General features: G+C 33.8%; 2 protein-coding genes across 6 annotated transcripts; one reads left to right on the top strand and one right to left on the bottom strand.

Moving 5' to 3' along the window:
* Window positions 1-1920: 1920 nt before the first annotated feature.
* Window positions 1921-5777, top strand: LOC144998905 (Transducin/WD40 repeat-like superfamily protein). Of its 4 annotated transcripts, none has more exons than XM_078958636.1 (10): window positions 1921-2118; window positions 2420-2532; window positions 2736-2813; window positions 2951-3016; window positions 3088-3177; window positions 3252-3384; window positions 3515-3633; window positions 4224-4291; window positions 4398-4446; window positions 4570-5777. In XM_078958636.1, the coding sequence occupies exons 3-10, from the start codon at window positions 2802-2804 to the stop codon at window positions 5587-5589; spliced, it is 1557 nt and encodes a 518-aa protein (XP_078814762.1). In that variant the 5' UTR covers window positions 1921-2118; window positions 2420-2532; window positions 2736-2801; the 3' UTR covers window positions 5590-5777. The 4 variants fall into 4 exon arrangements, with proteins under 4 accessions (XP_078814762.1, XP_078814760.1, XP_078814761.1 ...); XM_078958635.1 differs by having other exon boundaries at window positions 1939-2118; window positions 2728-2813; XM_078958634.1 differs by lacking the exon at window positions 2420-2532 and having other exon boundaries at window positions 2728-2813.
* Window positions 5778-11474: 5697 nt separating this feature from the next.
* LOC144998904 (protein transport protein SEC24 C-like) lies at window positions 11475-17503 on the bottom strand. Of its 2 annotated transcripts, none has more exons than XM_078958632.1 (25): window positions 17354-17503; window positions 16391-17145; window positions 16044-16298; window positions 15880-15954; window positions 15698-15796; window positions 15485-15596; window positions 15275-15402; window positions 15065-15184; window positions 14899-14979; window positions 14716-14793; window positions 14520-14612; window positions 14363-14417; window positions 14210-14286; window positions 13962-14033; window positions 13789-13872; window positions 13581-13700; window positions 13444-13512; window positions 13262-13339; window positions 13016-13154; window positions 12751-12915; window positions 12496-12641; window positions 12190-12375; window positions 12027-12115; window positions 11898-11929; window positions 11475-11798 (listed from the first exon to the last, which is right to left on the bottom strand). In XM_078958632.1, exons 2-25 carry the CDS (start codon window positions 17132-17134, stop codon window positions 11692-11694), a joined length of 3204 nt encoding a protein of 1067 aa, XP_078814758.1. In that variant the 5' UTR covers window positions 17135-17145; window positions 17354-17503; the 3' UTR covers window positions 11475-11691. The 2 variants fall into 2 exon arrangements, with proteins under 2 accessions (XP_078814758.1, XP_078814759.1); XM_078958633.1 differs by having other exon boundaries at window positions 16391-17154; window positions 17354-17494.
* Between the last annotated feature and the right edge of the window lie 2772 nt (window positions 17504-20275).

The raw sequence follows: 20275 nt of genomic DNA, 5'->3' as shown, positions 1-20275 counted from the left end.
ATATATCCCAAGAAAAATGAAGCAGGTTGTTGCCTTGCCACCGTCTCCCCGGAGTTAAAATCTGTCACACTACCTCGCCGATGATCTCTCTAACTTGCTAATCAGTATTCACATTCACTGGTATATTTATTATGTTTTGGCTTATAGTTAGCTAAAGGTTCTTAATTTTAATATTAGCTTTCAACGTTTTATGAACCAGTAAATTTGTTAGGATTCTATAGATACTACGATTTATATACAGACGTTTTATGGCCTTCTCGTTTCGTCCTCGTTGCTGTCCTTGTTGCCTCCTGTTTTGCTTTCCTTCCGAACGAAGAGAAGGGAAGGGAGTTTGGTTGGGTTTGATCGATAAAGGCAGTGAGGGACAGGGGCGGAGCCAGGATTTAAAAATAAAGGGGTCTGAAAGCCTTGCATCACAATAATATATTAAAACACAATGTTATATACGAATAAAATAATAGGTCTATAATTTTAAAAGAAAAAATCACAAAAAATTAATTTTTTTTCTCCGTTAACCTAAATCTTCAAAAAATATAGTTGGAAACAATTTGTTATTTGAAAATTAAACTCCTCAACGAATAAATGTAACTATGAATGCAACATTGTATCATAATAATATATTAAAACATAATGTTATATACAAATAAAATGATAGGTCCACAATTTTAAAAGAAAAAATCGCAAAGAATTAAAAATTTGTCTCTGTTAACCTAATCTTCAAAAGTATAGTTGAAAATAATTTATTAACTAGAAGTTAACCTCCTCAATGAATAAAAATAACTACAAATTGCCTTGAACTCTTGATGAATAATCTATTAAAAATATTATTTATAAACAAAGGGCTACTTACTAATTGAAATTATTATCAATTACAAATTACTAAAAAAACTAGATGTAATAAAAATTAAATGTTACCTTGATTAATTACCATAGCAGTAGAAAAAGCAAGAGACCAGTCTTCAAACTCCTCGTTTGATTAAATGGAGATGTGGTTAGGTTTAATTCTAAACCCAACAACCGCCAGTTATGTACTTATGCTAATTAAATTAAAATAAGATATTACTTGGGATTTTGTGGTTATAATTTATTAGATTAACAAATCATAAGGGGGGCTTTTCAATTTAAACAGTTTATATTATTATATGGTCTTATAAATTAGACGGTTATCTATTGTGCTTTGAGTATATATATCAAACAAATATTTATATTGGAGGGGGCTAGGCATCCGACAGCCCCTCCATTCCCTCGCCACTGGTGAGGGAGTTGGGTTGGTTTTGATCGGTAAAGGTGGTCCTCGGTGGTGATGGGGTATTTCTTGGTGTCGTTGGTGGTCAGGGAATAAAGCAGCAACGAGGGATGTTTGGATGTTGTTTCTCCGATGAGTGGGTGATGGAGGCTGCTTCCTCCTTTTGGGTTTTAGGAAAAAACGAAGTGTCGTTTATGGCGAGAGAGAGAGAGTTTTTTCTTTATTTTTAAATTCTTTTTTATTTTTTTAATCAGTTAAATATTTAAATAAATAAATAAAATTAAAAAAATAAAACCGATAAGTGGGTGATGGAGGTTGCTTCCTCCTTTTGGGTTTCAGGAAAAAACGAAGTGTCGTTTATGGGGAGAGAGAGAGAGGGAGAGAGAGAGAGTGTGTGTATTTTGTTTTTACTTTTAAATTTTTTTTTATTTTTTTAATCAGTTAAATATTTAAATAAATAAATAAAATTAAAAAATAAAAGTTAAGGGTAAAATCAAGATAAAATCATAAAATAATTCAAAACAAATTGGATTAAACTTACGATAAAATAAAAAATTTGAACATCTGATAGTTTAAATATTTTTTGGATCAAAATGATAAATTTTACTCGACATCAAACCATTTGTGCAGTTTTGTCAAGTGTAGATGCCACTTAATTTTTGAGATATTAAACAAAGTCTCAATTTTTTTTAAAAAAACACACGTTTATTGTGCCCTAAATGATCGAGAGCCTTCACCAAAACAGCGCCTCCTCTTCTCCTCCATCTTCGTTGGGCGTTCCTCTTCCCTTCACCACTTATCCTCCTCCGACGACGCCTGCAACGACGCCGCCGCCGCCATCTTAAACGACATTGCCGACTCCGACAAACCAGGTTCGTTTCTTCCTTCTTTCCCCCAGAAACTCGATTTTTTTTTTTTTTTTTCTGTTTTTATGAATGGGTTGTCTGAAATAAACGAATTCAGCTTTCTCTTCTTCATCTGAATATCGAATTCTCTTCAAACTCGAGTTCAAATCGATAACTTTTTCTGTTTTTATGTTCAAATCAGGTTATTTTTTTGTTCTGACTTTGTCGATTTTTTATGTTCAAATCTGTTTTCTGCTTTTATGTTCGATTATCATGTGTTCAATGGATATGATATTTGTAAAGAATTGGTATGATTTGCTGAAATCAGATTTGTGTTATGCTGAAACGTTGAAATTGTTGGCAATCAACCTTCCTTTAACCCAGCTGCAAACGACCCCAGAACATACACACCCTGATAACGACTCTCTTATATTGCTCAAGGTTATTAGGTTTTCTCACTGCTATATTACTTTCAAGAAAGAAAACTGATTACACATTTAATGAAAACTATCTAACCTATTTACAGACTACATGCTAAATACAATAAAAAATAACAAACTACTCCTTTATTGTCTCCATAAAACCTGCCATGACAAAACAAAAGGGTAAAATGGTCATTTTAATAATTCATCACAGCAATTCAGAGGTCGCAAGCACCAGACGCTGTCTCCCCCAAAGCTCACAGCCACCTGGTCAACTTTCATAAGAACATGGAGATACAGGCAAGTATCCCAATTTTTATCGTGTTGTATTCCTCTGTGTGTGTGTGTGTGTGTTACACATGCTTCTATTAATATCAATACAAATTAATAATACGAATTCTATCTACTTAGCATGTGGATACTTACTTTGATTTCAGGATTTTTCGGATGACATTGATGTGAAAGTTAAAAAATACCAGAGAGGTGAAAGTGCTGATTTAGAGGTACTGATTGATACCACAACACATTCAGCTTTGTTAACATTTCAATCTGAATCATTCCTGATTTTTGACAGGGTTTGAAAGACAAAAAATTGAAAGGCCAACTTGCTAACAGAGAAGAATTATATAAAAAGTCTGCTAATGCTGCTGCTAAAGCTGAGAAGGTGGAGTTTCATTGCTGTTTTTACACTTTTGGTTTTCTTCAATGTGTTTATGTGTTTATTTGTTTTTACATCAGTGGCTTATGCAAACTGAGAGTGGCCTTCTGGAACCTGAAGGTATTGAAAAAACATGGAGGTTTAGTCAACAGTCTATTGCTCAGGAAGTGGATGTTGCTAGTAGAAAGAATCAATTTGATATCATCTTACCAGGTTCCTACCTTCATTCATCATTCATCATCTTGTTTTGAATCTAATGCTCAAGTATTTAAAAACATTCTGCACATATTCCAAAAAGCTGAAATGAGCTTTCTTATGTTACAAACTGAATGTGGTTGAACAGATCTTGGTCCTTACACCATTGATTACACCTCAAGTGGGAGATATATGTTGACAGCTGGACGAAAAGGCCACCTGGCGATTATGGACATGCATACTTTGAAACCTGTTAAGGACTTTCAGGTAATTAGATTTACACTTTGAAACCTTAATACTTCTTCTACTTGAAAACAGTTTTTTTCTTATTGGTGTATCTTATTAATGATAAGAGTAAATTACACGAATGGTCCCTATGGTTTAGGATAATTTGCACGTTTGGTCCCTAACTTATTTTTTTAACTCGGAAAGTCCCTACTGTTTGTTTTTGTTACACGCTTGGTCCCTATCTTACCTAAAAAGACTATTTTGCCCTTGATTTTTTAATTTATTTAAATAAACATACTCTCAACCCCACTCCACTCACCTTACCCTACCTATCCCATCATCTTTCCCTAATCAAATAATAGTCTTTTTAGGTAAGATAGGGACCAAACGCGTAACAAAAACAAATAGAAGGGACCAAACACGTAACAAAAACAAACAGTAAGGACCTTCCGAGTTAAAAAAGTAAGTTAGGGACCAAACGTGCAAATTACCCAAACCATAGGGACCATTCGTGTAATTTACTCTAATGATAATTGGGATTCTATTCCTTAAAATGTTCATGATTTAAAGACCTTTATCTACTTATTTTGTTGCAATTAGTTAAGAATTTGAGTTGTTGATTGTTTCAGGTTAGAGAAACTGTGCGAGATGCGGTGTTTTTGCACAATGAATTGTTCTTTGCTGCAGCACAAAAGAAGTAAAGATTCTTTTCCTTCTAGTAAATTAAGTTATAAATTGGAAAATCTTTCTTATTTTATATATCGAGTAAATGATTATTATTTTTTTTTAAAAATTATATACAGATACACATATATTTACAACCGTGCTGGCACGGAACTTCATTGCCTGAAGGTCGGTCCCACCATTCATAAATTTTAAAATTTTCATAATTCAAAAAATAGCAACATACTTTCACTCCTTTAATTGGATTGATTTTTAAATTATGTTTTTTTTTAAAAAAAATTTGTTGTTTAGGAACATGGAGCAGTGTTGAAGCTTCAATTTCTCAAAAACCACTTCCTTCTATCATCCATAAACAAATCCAGTCACCTCCGCTACCAAGACATCACCACCGGCCAAATAGTGGGAAATTACCGAACTGCCCTTGGTCGGTCGGACGTTTTACAACTAAACCCCTACAACAGTGTCATCACCTCCGGCCACTCGGGCGGCACAGTCTGCATGTGGAAGCCCACCACCTCCACCCCGCTGATCAAAATCCTCTGCCACCATGGCCCGGTCACCGCCATCTCCTTCCACCCAAACGGCCACCTCATGGCCACCTCCGGAATGGACAAGAAAATCAAAATCTGGGATTTAAGAACCTACAAAACCCTACAAACTCTCCCTGGAAATGCTAAAACCCTAAGTTTCAGCCAAAAAGGCCTCCTTGCAGCTTCCACAGGTTCATTCACACAGATTCTACAGACTTCAGATTCTTCAAATTACAATCGATACATGATTCATACAATGGCGAAAGGTTACCAAATCAATAGAATCCAATTCCGACCTTACGAAGACGTGCTCGGAATCGGACATTCCATGGGATTCTCCTCGATTCTGGTTCCGGGCTCCGGGGAACCGAACTTTGATTCGTGGGTGGCGAATCCGTTTGAGACGGTGAAGGAGAGGCGGGAGAAGGAGGTGAGGGTGTTGCTTGATAAACTGCCGCCGGAATCGGTGATGCTGGACCCCACGAAGGTTGGGAATATGAGGGAGGTGAAGAGGAAGGAGAAGAAGACGAAGGCGGAAGTGGAGGAGGAGAAGGCGGCAGCGGTGGCTGCCGCTAAGAATGTGGCGGTGAAGAAGAAGACGAAAGGGAGGAGTAAGCCGAGTAAGGTGGCGAGGAAGAAACAGGAGGGGATTGAGAATGCAAAGAGGGGTTTTGTTGAGGAGAATGAAGGAAGGGATAATAAGAAGAAGCAGAAGAGGATTACTGAGGTGAATGAATTGCCAATTGCTTTGCAGCCTTTTGTTAGCAAAAAAGGAAAGTAAGATTTGGTTTTGAGAAATTTTGTTAATTTTGTATTAGAAAACCAAAAGAAACCAGAGCTTGAGATTCGAGAATCAATCTACCAAAATTTTGTTTAAGTTCAAAGTCAAACTTGTTTCACTAAGAGGTTGTTTGCTTCTTAGAATGTTTTTGAAATGAAATGAATAGAATGTCACAGCATGAATCGGAATGTGATTGGTTGGAATGAAATGAAACGGAATGACATATCTATAAACCAAAGGTTGTAAATTTTTTGAAAAAATTAGACATCTCTAGCCCCTAATGTCTGAATACATAAAGCTCATTCTCTTCGTTTAATGCAATAACTATAAGACATGGATGTATTTAGTCAAAAGAAATGTTTCTGTATATGTGAATCAGATAATAATAATATAATATACAAGAAAAATGTCAAAAATATCCTTCACTAAAAATTGTTTGGCGGTCAAAACATAAAATATATATTAAAAAAAAAAGGGGAATATGATTTATCAAGGTAATTAATTTTTCGGTATGTTCACATTTGGGTAATTATCTTTTTTTTGTATATATCTAGGTAACAAACTTTTTGAAAGTGTTCACATATGACCATTATGACCTGCTATAACAGGTTAAATCCTAGATGTGAACGTTTTCAACAAGTTTGTTACCTAGATGTGTACAAAAAAAATAGTTACCCAAATATGAACAAAACCAAAATTAAAAATTAAATTACATGAATAGTCCCTGTGGTTTGGGGGAATTTGTGGTTTTGATCGCTAATTTATTTTTTTAACTTAAATGGTATCTACTGTTTATTTTTGTTGCGTGTTTGGTCCCCATCTTACCTAAAAATACTATTGTGCCCTTATTAATTTATTTTTTTAATTAATTTTATTATCTATGTATTTATTTTTTATATATTTAAAAAAAATTAATAGACCACACATAGTTGTATCTCCTTGGATGATCTCTACTGTTTATTTTTAATTAATTTATTTTTTTTTAACTCGGATGATCCTTACTGTTATTTTTGTTACGCGTTTGGTCTCTGTCTTATCTAAAAATACTATTTTTCCCTTATTAATTTTTTTAATTAATTTTCTTATTTATGTATTTATTTTTTATAAAAAAAATTAATATACCCCACATATATGTGTCTCATCACCGTAAACCTGAAACCACATTTGAGAAATTTAATTTGAGTCTTACCATTCACTATCTTATCTCTGATCCTCCCAATCCTCTATTTCTTTTCCATCTTTAGTAACATCGACGTCTTCAACGTCTTTCTTTTTTTTGGTACTTCAACTATGACGAACCAACACCATAACCTACTGTCTCTTCATCTCTAATGGGTTGTGGTGTTCATTCGACGGAGTTGAATGACCGAAAAAAGAAGTGATGATGAAGACGTCAATATCACTAAAGATGAAAAATAAATAGAAGTTGAGAATGATGAAAGATGGGATGGTGAGGAGATACATATATGTGAGGTCTACTAAGTTTTTTTAAACATATAAAGCATAAGTACATAAACAAGAAAACTAATTAAAAAAAAATTAATAAGGACACAATAGTTTTTTTAGGTAAGACAGAGACCAAGTTCGTAACAAAATTAAATAGTATGGATCATCCGAGTTAAAAAATTAAATTAATTAAAAAATAAATAGTAGGGATCATCCGAGGAGATACAAATATGTGTGGTCTATTAATTTTTATAAATATGTAAAAAATAAATACATAGATAAGAAAATTACTTAAAAAATAAATTAATAAGGGCACAATAGTATTTTTAGGTAAGACGAGGACCAAACACGCAACAAAAATAAACAGTAGATACCATTTAAGTTAAAAAAATAAATTAGCGACTAAAACCACAAATTCCCCCAAACCACAAGGACTATTCATGTAATTTAATTTTTACTTTTCGTTTTGTTCATATTTGGGTAACTATTTTTTTGTACACATCTAGGTAACAAATTTGTTGAAAGCGTTCACATCTAGGATTTAACCTGCTATAGCAGGTAATAATGGTCATATGTAAACACTTCCAAAAATTTTGTTACCTATATATGTACAAAAAAAAAGATAGTTACCCAGATGTGAACATACCGAAAAATTAATTACCTTGATAAGTCATATTCCCTAAAAAAAATGATGTTAAAAAGTTCAAAACAAAAAGCCGTAAAGAGGAAGGATAGTTCATCAAGTAATAAGCAGGAGATTTTTTTTATACACCACCTTTCATGACACTTGATTCTAAATTTTAACATTTCTGATTGGAGGTTTATAGAATTTTTTTGGAAAGGAGCATTAACATTAAAAGAACTAGCAAAAGCAATGGGCTACATATGAAAAGCTTGACATAGAGGACATTTCACCGATTCTAACCAATTAACACAAAACTTAGAATTTTTAACTCTAATCCAAAAGAACGATTAAGACTAAATAGAATCTCAAATTAAAGACTTAGTAGGCTTGCGGTTGCTAAAAAGCAACCTATTCCGAAAAGACCAATAAACCAAAATATGGTCAAACAAGTAGCATTCAAACATCTTTTAACATTGTCGGCATTAATGGCTCATGTTCATGTATCCTGATTAGAATTAAGTCTAACTAGGTTTATAACCTCCTGTAAACCTGAAAGTGGAGGGTGATATCCTCTCTCATTAAATATCTTTCTCTCATTAAATCTCTCATAACAATATAATCATTTATATATCTACTTTTCGGCTTAACATTTAATTTTTTTTATAAACAAATAATAAAATATTTAGAATATTTATTCAACTTAATTCTCAATTAAATATTACTTTAATAACATCACATAAGGCTTTGAGGGAGTGGGTGGCAAAAATGTTGGACATTTGCTTAACATGTCATACAAATACCATCCCTCAAAGATGACATGACAAAGTGACAAAAGAAAATTGCATGTTAGTGTCGATGAAAGAGAGAGGAGAGAGCATATGTATGTGAGTGTGTTTATTTATTTTTATTTTTTACTAAGTTGATCTATTCCTTAAAAATCTCATGTCCTTTATGTTGTATGACAAAAATGATATGATTAACATTGTATGGTTTCAAAGATGATGTGGCAGCATGACATGATATGCTTCACTCCCTCGAGACTAAGAAAATGTATAAAAGTTAGTGACATATTATGAATATGATTATTATAAGCTAATGATGAAAAAAGTAAAGGTTTATAATGTTATATGATAATAGTATGGTGTGTATATAATAAGACCCAACCAAGTTTATAATTGTTCCATCTATTTATAGGTTCAAGTTTTTAATATGATATTCTAGTTTTAAATTACTAAAAAAGTTATAAAAAGTTTTTCAATAATTTTTATATATAACCATAATTATTGTATTTTTATAAAATTCCAAAAATGATATAGTTATTGTAAAGACGATAATTATAAAAACTATAGGTATAGTTTTTTTTAAAAAAAAAAAAAAAAGAAATAGTAAGCTTTTACAGTAAAACAAAATCAAAATATAAGTGTTTAAATTTTTAAAATTGTTTGAGACTTGGAGTTACTCATTAAAAGTTGTCGCAAGCTAATGAAGATGCTTTGAAACCTTTTTTTATAAGATAATGTGTTGTTGTCGATTTTGTCGTCGATGCCATATTTTTTGAAACATTGCGTTTCACCGTTTCGCATTGAAGTAAAACATCAATATTTTTTTTTATTGTTGCTATAGATTTATTTTTAACGTGAATTCTGAAAATTTCACGTATTAGTTATTAGATGGTCATTAAGATTCACGTTTATTTATGAATAAATCCTATTAACAAAACTATTGTATAAAGTCGATCTAAATGTCATTTTTTCATTCATTCCTTTTTTTTTTCTCATTATCCTTATGCTTGACGACTTTCACCCAACAGAATTGAGTTCTTCTTTTCGGCAACCTTTTCTCTGACAAAATGAAAGTCCACCTCTACATGCTTTGTGCGAGCATTGAAAGCATGATTGGACGACAGAAATGTGGTTCCTATGTTATCACACCATAAAACAAAAACTTTAGTCATGGGAACTTGAAGTTCACATAGGAGAGCTTCCGGCCAAGTGATTTCAGCAACCGTATCTGCTAAGACTCTGTACTCGAACTTTATTGATGACTGATATACAGTCTTCTGTTTCCTGGCCGACCATGAGATCAGATTGGAACCGAGATCGATAGTGTATCCCCCCGGTGTATCGATGGTCATCTTGATCCTTCCTTTTACTAGTCTTCTCGGCTGGAATAAAAAAAGATTCTCCGCTCTGCTCCTACTCCTCCTTTAGGATAGGATCGTTGTTAGTCCTTTCTTGCACTAAAAAACGCCCAAGAGGGAAACTCCATTTTGTGCTCAATCTCTTCTGTCATTCATCATGGCTGGGTGAGTTGTCCCATTGCGAATGAACCTTTGTGCTTCCAATATGGTCATGCACTTCCTTAAGATGTGGAACCTGGGAGCTTTCCTCTTATAAATAAATAGGGCTAAATCTTTCATATGGGGGTAAGGATGGTGCCGACAGAAGACCATAATCTGTTGTACACTGTAGATACCTAAGAATCCTCTTTACAGTGGACCAATGATTCATTGCCGGAGAGTGCATAAACTGGCAGACTTTGTTGATTGCAAAGGTAATATCCGATCGTGACAAGGTGGCATACTGTAGAGTACCAACAACCTAACAATATCAAACTGGATTCTCAAAAGACGGGCCGTCATCAAGAGCCAAGTTTGTAGTTGTAGTGATAGGTGTTGTGACAGGTTTGGCATGAGAGAGACCAACCTTTTGAAGGATCTCCAAAATATATTTCTGATAAAAACATATTTGAGCCTTTAGGAGTAACTTCAATACCTAGAAAGTAGGAAAGAGTACCTATATCCTGAACAACAAAGGTTCGACTCAAATTTTTGATAATCCGATCGATGACTATTTGATTATTACTTGACATAATTATATCATCAACATAGACCATCATATATAATAGTGTAGCACTATAGGAATAGATAAAAAGTGAATGATCTGTTTTAGATCTTTTAAAGCAAAAAGATAGTAATACCATGGATAAGCGATGAAATCGGGCGTAAGGGATCTGCTTGAGCCCATACAAAGACTTGTGAAGGAGACAAACATGATTTGGTTTCTGCCGATCAACAAGTCTGGAGTTTGGCGTAGATAAACTGTCTCAGTTAGATCACCGTGTAAAAAAGCATTCTAAACATCCAACTGTCAAGCGGCCATCGTTGTGAGACGACAAGGGAGAGAACCACACGAACAATAGTGAATTTAACCATGGTTACTAAAGGTTTCATGATAGCCGATCCGAGTTGTTGATTGAAACCTTTAGCCACCAAACGAGCCTTGTAACATTTAATGCCACATGTTTGATCTCTCTTGATTTTGTACACCTATTTACAATCAACTACATTGGCATTGGCAGAATTAAAGACCAAGTACCATTACGAAGTAATGCAACGTATTCCTCAGCCATGACATTTCGCTAGTTAGGGTCTTCGTTGGCAACAACAAAGGTGGTGGGTTCGGTTACAAGGGCAGTAGAAGTGTGATAGGCCGATGGATTGTAGGGGATCCTTAGTTTTGGATGAGGCCGTAGGTTTGAAGGATGGACTCGTGGTGGAGGAGAAATAGGTGAATCTGGCTGAGGTATAGGGGAGTTGTTAGAAGGTGGAGTTGAAGGGGAAAAAGGTCTTTGTGGTGATATAGGAGGAGGTTGGGAAGATGATGTATGAGGAGAGCTAGTTGGTGATGTAGGAGAGGGATCACAAGGAATTAAGGTAAGATCTTCAAAAAGGAGAAGTTTGGTTTGTGTTTAAAGATGTGTTCAAATGGTGACATGTTTGAGAGACTTGACTCGAAGAGAAAAACTCCATTCATATACAACTTATATCTCATTATAATCAAATCTGTTTATTTTATGCTCTACACTTTAAATAACTTCAAACAAAAATCAAACTAACAAAACTTTGCTCAACCATAAAAAAAAAAAATGGATGGAACTATCCCTCAAAACTTGTCCATTTTGCCCCCATATAAATACTACCCAAAACCCATAAACAAAAATGGATTGTGTGGCTCTTCAAACAACATTAACTATTGCATCTTACTCTGAATTTGCCGATGAACATGCACCAGAAACTCAACATATGACAAACCATTTGGAGACTTGTCTTCCACCATATAAGAAAAGAACATCATTCCTGAAATACATTCAAGGGCATTTTAGACATTTATCAAACAGTGAAATTAGATTATCAACAACAAACTGCTACGCCCATGAAATGATGTCATAAACTGACCTGATTGGTCACCTTTCTTGCATAATTTTAACCTGCAAAAAAGTAGAATACCATTAAAAAAAAAAACAATCATTTATCTTCTTCAATTCAATTCAAAAAAAAAAAAAAAAAAAAAAAAACTTCACATACCTTAAGTAGTTACATCTTTGGCTTCGTATCTCGTTTATGACCTCATGTAGCTTCTTTGACAAAGGGTTCTCATACTGCTGCAACACAAACTAAACACACAAACACAAGTCAGAAAAAGATCTTGTCTTTCACTATTTACAAATTTGCCCTCATTCATACATACCTGAGTAGGGATTTCACCAGCAGACGATATACCAAACAGTTTTTGTGTTACATCAGGATCAACAGAGCTTCCAACATAAACTAAACAATCTTCACCATTTTCAAGAAGATAGATTCCTTCATCACTCACATGTTCACTAGATAATGGTATAGGTGCAGGAATAACCGATCCAGATCCATCCGTTTCCTGTGGACCCACAAACACCAGATAAAAACCCAACCCAACCCATGTAATGTAATGTAAGCTCTCAATCTGTTTGTTTATGCATATAAAGATTCAACTTTTTTTTAATGATTCATTCTATACCTTTGAAATAAGGTCATGAACACTGATCATTCTAGGATACACAAGTGGGATTGCTAATTGAACAGAAAGAGAAGTCACATAGCTGATCCAAAATGATCTATCATCTATTCTCCCATCCGTTCTCAATCCAATACTTTTAATCAAAGCTGAAAAAAAAATCATCATAAAAAAAAATAGCAATCTACTTTCTCATTCATCTATTTACTATATGATTATATTTCATTCTGAAATGAAAGTAGAATGCTATAAACATACCGAGAGTGTATAAAGGCAACAACTTGAGAGCCTCAGGAAGAATGAGTTGTCCAGATGATGAAACAGTTGCACAAAATTTCCTGTAAGAATGAAGAATGTTGATACTAAGATCTGTGACTCGATCCCTCACTTGTAATAAGGGCGTAATTGGGATTTCATTTGCAGCTGAAAAATATCAACACAGTTGGAGCTTTTTGAGTATCTAGTATTTACTGATATGAAAATAGAAAAAAGGAAATTAATAAAGAATCTGTTATTAGTTTACCTTGCTTTAGAAAACAAGAAAATTGAGTGTCTAGATCAGCTGAACGAAAAAGATTGCTAAGCATGGTGGTGCATGGTAAGGATAAGGTGGACACTCGTATTCTTCTTTGCCCATATACAGTAGTATAAAGAAGTGCACACTGGATAAAATACCAATGTAAGACATTAAGGAGCTATAATTAATAAAAAGCTTTCATTTTAACCCTAATTTGAAAGAAAGGACCCAATGCTTAAAGTATATATATACCTGGAAAGAACATTCTGTTCCATCGGTTAATTTATCATCATGTTTCAAAGTTACCATTAGAGATTTGTCACAATCAACCTGAAAAATATCATTTTTTCAATTCAAAATTTAACAAGAATGAAGAACATATATACATATATGTATCATGTATGTAGGTTTAAGTTTAGAGAATAGTGTAAAACCGCAGGTAAGTCAACATCTGTAGGAATGCGTTTACAGAAGTTTCCTGAGTATTCTTGTACTTGAAGTCCCTACAGAACAAAAATAAATAAACAAAGCAAAAAGACGGAAATGCCCTCCAGTAAGCTTAAGGTGTCACCTGACTGCATCTAACACGCATCACAGCTTCAAAACCTTGTGGCCTTGTGACATTCCATCGAAGATCATTGTAGAGTTTTGCAGGATCAGAAAGGGCAGAAAATGGATGATAATAATATAACTGAAGAAAAAAAAAATGTGAAATTTATAAATATAAAATTTTGAAAACATCAAGAAAAGTGACACAGAGTGTTTGATGATTGACTTACCTGGCCTCCAGTTGTCTTTGGGATAACAGAGATTGAAGCAATGTCAACATAACTTTGAGTAGTAATGAATACATCAACAGAGACCTGAAAATAATATTCATTTAAATTGGTAAAATATTTTAATCAATTAATTAAAAAGAAAGGATTGTAAGTTATAAAAAAAGCTTCTTCACCTGGTATTCTGCAAATTCAATAGCCATTGTCTTCATAGTATTGTCTACTGGTTGAAGTAATCTATGAGGTTCCTGCATTTCAACAACATAAAATTAATGAATTTTGTATCATTTAATCCCATTAAGCCACTAGATGTTTCTTTCTGACTTAATACTTAACAGAAAAAGGATACTTTTTACAAATTATTTTTTCCTTCTTTTTCCCTAAATATGAAATTGCTTTCTCAAATATTCTGTAAACAAAATACCTTCTCTCCTGCAGAGATATTAGTTCTTCCTTCAGCCTCTCTAGCAGAAAGAGCAGCAATACCAGCAGAAGGCAAGACTATAAAATAACAAAAAACTGCCAAAATTACGTTTCTGCCCTCGAATCTCCAAATATAAAACGATTCTAAACTTGCCTGATTGAAATACCAAAAGTTTGCCTCCTGTACTCTTCATTGCCAGAAAAGCAGCCTGAGTAGAAAAAAAAAAAAAAAATTCAATTATTTGGATATATAATTTTGAATTTTGAATTTCAATTATTTTTTTTATATAATCAAAATGAAAATTTAGCACCTTCATCCCAGCACCAAAAGCTGAATCAGCTGTTTTATTATTCTGAAACATAGTTGGAATGCTTTCCAGCAACAATTCCAGATGTTGACGACACTTTAATGATAACAACAATAATAATAATATATTAATAAATAATAATAATAACTTTGAAACACAATATTTAAATTTAAACTAAATAACAAGTAGAGAACTTTACCTCTGAAAGCTGAACAATAACATCAGTTTCAAGAGGAGTGTAAACATCTTCTATATCAGGAACTATGAGCATTAATGGCTGCAAACAACAACATGTCTAAAGATTAAGCACAAACTTTTTTCTTTTTTCCTTTTTTAAAAAAAATGTTATATAATAATCATCTGTGATTATTTATGGTTTCACCTGCTGCAATGCACGTTTCAGATTGTAAAAATGTATAGTCACATCAAATGTAGCAATTCCCACCATTGTTTGAGGACTCTCCTGTAACAATCATTTTATAAACAAATCATTAACTTTATACAAACTTTAGTAATAATTTTATATTTTTTATATATATTAAACTCACTGGAAGATCAGCAATAACTCGGCTAATAGCACTACAAGCTCCTGCAGTTGCACCAGTTTGCAAGGCGTTCATTGATACATCAATCAGGAAGAAGAATACAGCTGGCATTGGATCACGTACCTATGAATAATAATAATAATACAATAATATAATTTTTCTGTTTCTTATTTTACTTGATGTGTTTAATGGATAACAAACTAAAAAGCTCACCAGAAATTCCCTTGTGGCAACAAATTCAACTGTTCCTCTACAAAGCTCAGGCCTTTCATCTGCATCTCTTCTCCTGCCATCTGGCCCAAGATTGCACTGATAGTCACGTGGAGTTTCATCCGTGAAGCCTGAAAAAATAAAAAAAACATATATATTTTTTTATTATTTATAAGTTATAACAATCAAGAGATATGAAAAGTAAATACTCACCACAAAAGTTACAGATGAAACGTCTTCCCTGATCAACAAATTTCATGAATGGATTGATGTAGCCTTTGCAACGAGAACAACGAACAGGTCCACCTTCACCAAAATCCACTATCTGGAAAATAATTCACACATTTTTCTTTTTTTTTCAGTATATTGATATTTCAATTTCACAAATTTCAAGAAAACAAGTATTTTTCCAATTTCCAGTCTTACTTGGATAGGCTCCTCGGATGGATGTGGAAGAGCTAATGGCTGAACCAATAAAGCCAATTGCATGCCAGATGTGTTTAAAAGATCTGAAGTGCAAGGAATCTAAACAAACAACAACAAAAATGAATGTTACAATTCAAGTAATCAATAAACATTTCACAAGAAAAGTAGATGAAAAGTATCACCTGATTAATGGTGCACCTCATGTACCTAGGACTGCAATTTCCAGTGTCTCTTACAATAAACTCACTTGTAGCAGGCTTCAATATCACACAACATATATAATAATATATATGAATATGAGATTTAGAAAAGTTAAGATAAATGATAAATGATAAGTTTAGAATACCGGAGGGGGATTTGCCTGGTTGCCTTGGCGAGTTTCATGAAGAAGAACAGATGAAGTTGGAACAGGGCGTGGGATTTGGTTTGGGTCAATCTTTGATGGGCCTGAAACCACATTTCCACTTGGGCCCATTGCAGGTGATATTGTAGCCATTGATTGTTGATTATGAAGTGGTGGTGGCATCCCAAACATTCTTGGTGGTTGAACAGATCCAGGTGACAGTGAGGGAGGTGACATTAATGGAGGTGGTGCTGCATTCTACAAACATTTATCAAGTAACAGATCATCAATCATGAATCAAGAATCATGATACATGTTATGAAAGAGATTTATAAAAAAAAGAAACTTACTTGTCGGGATTGCATTTGCCATGGTTGAGCTCCATATGGAGGATTTTGTGGTGGAGCTGAAAATGTTGGAGGTCCTGAAGAGGGTGGTTGCATCTGCATGCCTCTTGGAGGTGCTGAAAATGGTGGTGGTCCTCGTGGTGGTTGATTATCAGGGCCTCCAAGAAATGAATGTAAGGGTTGGCCTACTGAAGATGATGATGACATGGTTTGTGGCATGGGTGGTGGTCCGGTTGATGGTCTTGGTCTCATGCTGATGGCGGGAGGATATTGAGGGCCACCTTGAGTTGGCGGCCCGTTGTTCATGGGAGGAACACCGGCGTTTGGCGGGAGTGAAGGTGGTCCGGTTGTCAAAGGGGAGGATGAAAAAGGTCCAGAGGGCATCGGTCTTGAAGCAGATGATGGTGGTGGTGGATTAGCTCCAGGTGGACCTCGGTTGGCAGCCATGAAAGGAGGTAATGTACCAGGTGGAGGTCCAGTAGATGGAGGCATTACACCTCTAGGAACAACACCCGGTGGTGGAGGTCCTGGACGATTAGGTCTAGAAAATGGCGACGGAAAGGGCTGAGATTGGGATTGGGGTGGGGGTTGTTGCCCAAACGGTGGAGGTGGACCTCTCGGTCCATTGCCTAGGTTAGGTGGCTGATTAGGGCGATTAAGTTGAAGGTTCTGCATATTATCGGCGATTGAATTAGGGTTATAATTCGGTGGGAGATTACCTGGTCTAGGTCCACCGGGAGTCGCCATTCAAACGATCCCTAAAAACACTATATACAATCAAAATTCGCACAATTTCGTACTAAATCTGATAAAAGATCCAGTTTTTACAGATCAACAATCAACAACAACGAAAACCCATAAACAGAACTTCATATAGAAGCGAATTGATGAGCCGTTATCGAAAGTTGAACACAAATTCGAAAAAGATCTAGAATAATGAGATGAAACCTATGCTGATAGACATACCTGTAGTTTAATTCCAGTGATCGGATCAGTGAAGTGGAAATTATGGGGATGGGGGTGTCAAAGACGCCAGCGATGATCGAAGAAGAAAGAAGAGCCCAAATTAAAACAGGAAGTTCTTGACGTTATTTGGTAGTAGTAGGCTTACATGGCTCTGGTCTATTAGGCGTAAAGAGTCATCATGACTCATGTCTCATGATGTGTGGTTTGTACTATGTGTATCGTTTCTTGTACATTTATGAACAGTAGTCCAAAATTATGGTTAACGATAGGGTAGGATTCAGGTTGGACTCTACAAATAAATGATCCTTTAATTTAATGCAATTGAGTCTATATGGATGTAGCCGGTTTAAGTGCATTTTATTTAAGTTTGTTAGTTGGATATTTGATATGTTAAAGATAAAATGTAAACCAAATTAATCCATATATTTCTCACAGTTTTATTATTGTTTTTAAGGAAAAAAACCATCAGTTTTATTATTGTTTCTAAGGAAAATACAATGACATTAATAATTGGGATAAAGGGATAATAACTTAAAAACGTAATATATTATTTGATTTGTACACATTTGATCACTGAATTTATTTTTTGTTTATATTTACATTTTCAACTTATTAAATTGTATACATTGAGTCCTTATTACCAGTTATTTCAGGTTAACCGGTAAAAATGTCTTACTAGGGTAATATATTTCTCATTTTGTACACATTTAGTCCTTAATATTTTTGTACACATTTAGTTCTTAACTTTTTTTTTTGTTGCAAAATAATTTATTTTTGTTTTTGTACTCATTCAATACTTATGAATGTTTTCTTTAAGTTTTTCTCACAACATTTTGAATGGAACAATCATTAACGAGGTGTTTTAGTTTTTTGATGTTTATGTCAATCGTGATCTCGACTACTTGATTGTTTAGGTCATGTATTTTGAACGTCATAACTTTTTCATACTATCTCGGATTTTAAAGATCTTTATATCTTTGCGTTTGTATTTTACTCTACTACAACTTTCATTTAGATTACTCTCGTTAAAAAATAATATATTTTTTAATTACGGTCTTTATATCCATACGTTTTTTATGAATGCATATATGGATGTTTTTTTATAAAATCGTAAGTAAAAACATATTATATTTTAACAGAAGTAATCTTAACAAAAGTTGAAGACTTAAAAACGAACACGTAGATATAAAGATCGTTAAAATCAGATATCGTATAAGAAGTTACGGCGTTCGGAATATAAAACCTAAGCCAAACCACAAGACCTATGCAACCAAGCAGTCGATGCCGCGATGAACATAAGCATCAACAACCCAAACACCTCATCAATCAGGGACGGATGCATGATTTGGTAGTAGGTGTTGCCGGTAAGTAGAAAAAAACCGAAAAATATCGAAAAATTTACACTGCGTACAGAACAAGCAGGGGTTGTCAGTGCCAATGCGGACACCCAAAGAGAACCGTTCCTGTCATCAATGATAGTCACATGTTAGATGTCGTGAGAAAAACCCTAAATAAATCATTCAATAGTACTGAATTTGTACAAAAACAAAAAATAACTTATTTTGAAACAAAAAAAATATTAAGGACTAAATGTGTACAAAAATATTAATGACTAAATGTGTACAAAATGAGAAACATATTACCATAATAAGTCATTTTTTCCGGATAACCTGGAGTAACCGATCATACGGACTGGATGTGTACAGTTTAACAAGTTAAAGGGCTAAATATGAACGAAAAAACTCAATGACCAAATGTGTACAAATCAAAAAATATATTCCCATTTTAAGTTATTATCCTTGTGATAAATCCATCTCAAATTTGCACTCATTGAAGGATATGTGAAGAAGTTGTAGTGGTAAACGCCAAAAGTAGTTTTTAAGAAGGTTCTAGTCAACCCAACAAGAAGGAGCATCTTATAAAATGGGTCGAGTATTAAATGGGTCGAATTTAAAATGGGTCGTAATACAGGTTTGCATTAAAACTGCGGATTGACTCGTGGCCCGTTTATATTTTAAAGACATACTAATAGTGCACGTGATGTGCTTGTATTGTGCATTTGAGATGAATGGATATTACTCTTTGTCGTCTATGCTTACTGTTGACATAGGAAAGCATTATTTATTTATTTATTTGCCCTTGATAACCTTAATTGTGTGTGTTTTTTTTATACTACATATATATTTGCAAAAAGATATGAGGAATTATATTGTTTTGTTAGTCGTTGTATATTTTGAATATGGTTTTAAGTGTACATATTTATTGAGTCTTAGAATACAAAAAATAATGAGAATTTTATTAGACAGAAAGAAGATTGTGGTTGTAAATCTTGATAAAAGAAAGGCTTCTTCTTTGTGTAAGACAATGGAAAACACTTGTTTGATTAATAAACCCACCTTTGATATATTTAGATAAAACCATATATTTACCGACTTGGGTATAATACTCGTATTTAGCTCATGTTTGTATATGACCTACGAACTCATAAACTTGAATCTGACCTACAACCTACAAATCTAATATGCGAATTTGAAATTTGACCCGCAACCCACAAACCCATATAAATAAGTCGGTTGACGGGTCGTGTTCGGATTGAGGTTCCAAACCCTCCAACTCATAACATGTATAGTGAAAAGGGTCGTGTCCGTATTGTATAAGAATTATCATGCCTTGCTAGATTTAAAATTTTAAGAGAGATTGAAGAAGATTCTTGTGTGTATTCATATCAAACAAGAATATATATATATATATATATATATATATATATATATATATATATATATATATATATATATATATATATATATATATATATATATATCAATGACATCTATCCAACTCTCTAATAGAATATTACGTAGAATGATCGAACTATCATTTCATTAAACTTCCAACAACTAACTAAAATAATGATTATTTTTG

This window comes from Lactuca saligna, chromosome 5 (assembly GCF_052625555.1).
Source record: "Lactuca saligna cultivar CGN05327 chromosome 5, ASM5262555v1, whole genome shotgun sequence".
NCBI lineage: Eukaryota > Viridiplantae > Streptophyta > Magnoliopsida > Asterales > Asteraceae > Lactuca > Lactuca saligna.
The sequence above is the reverse complement of the archived record's forward strand: the minus strand, read 5'-3'. Positions and strand labels throughout refer to the sequence as shown.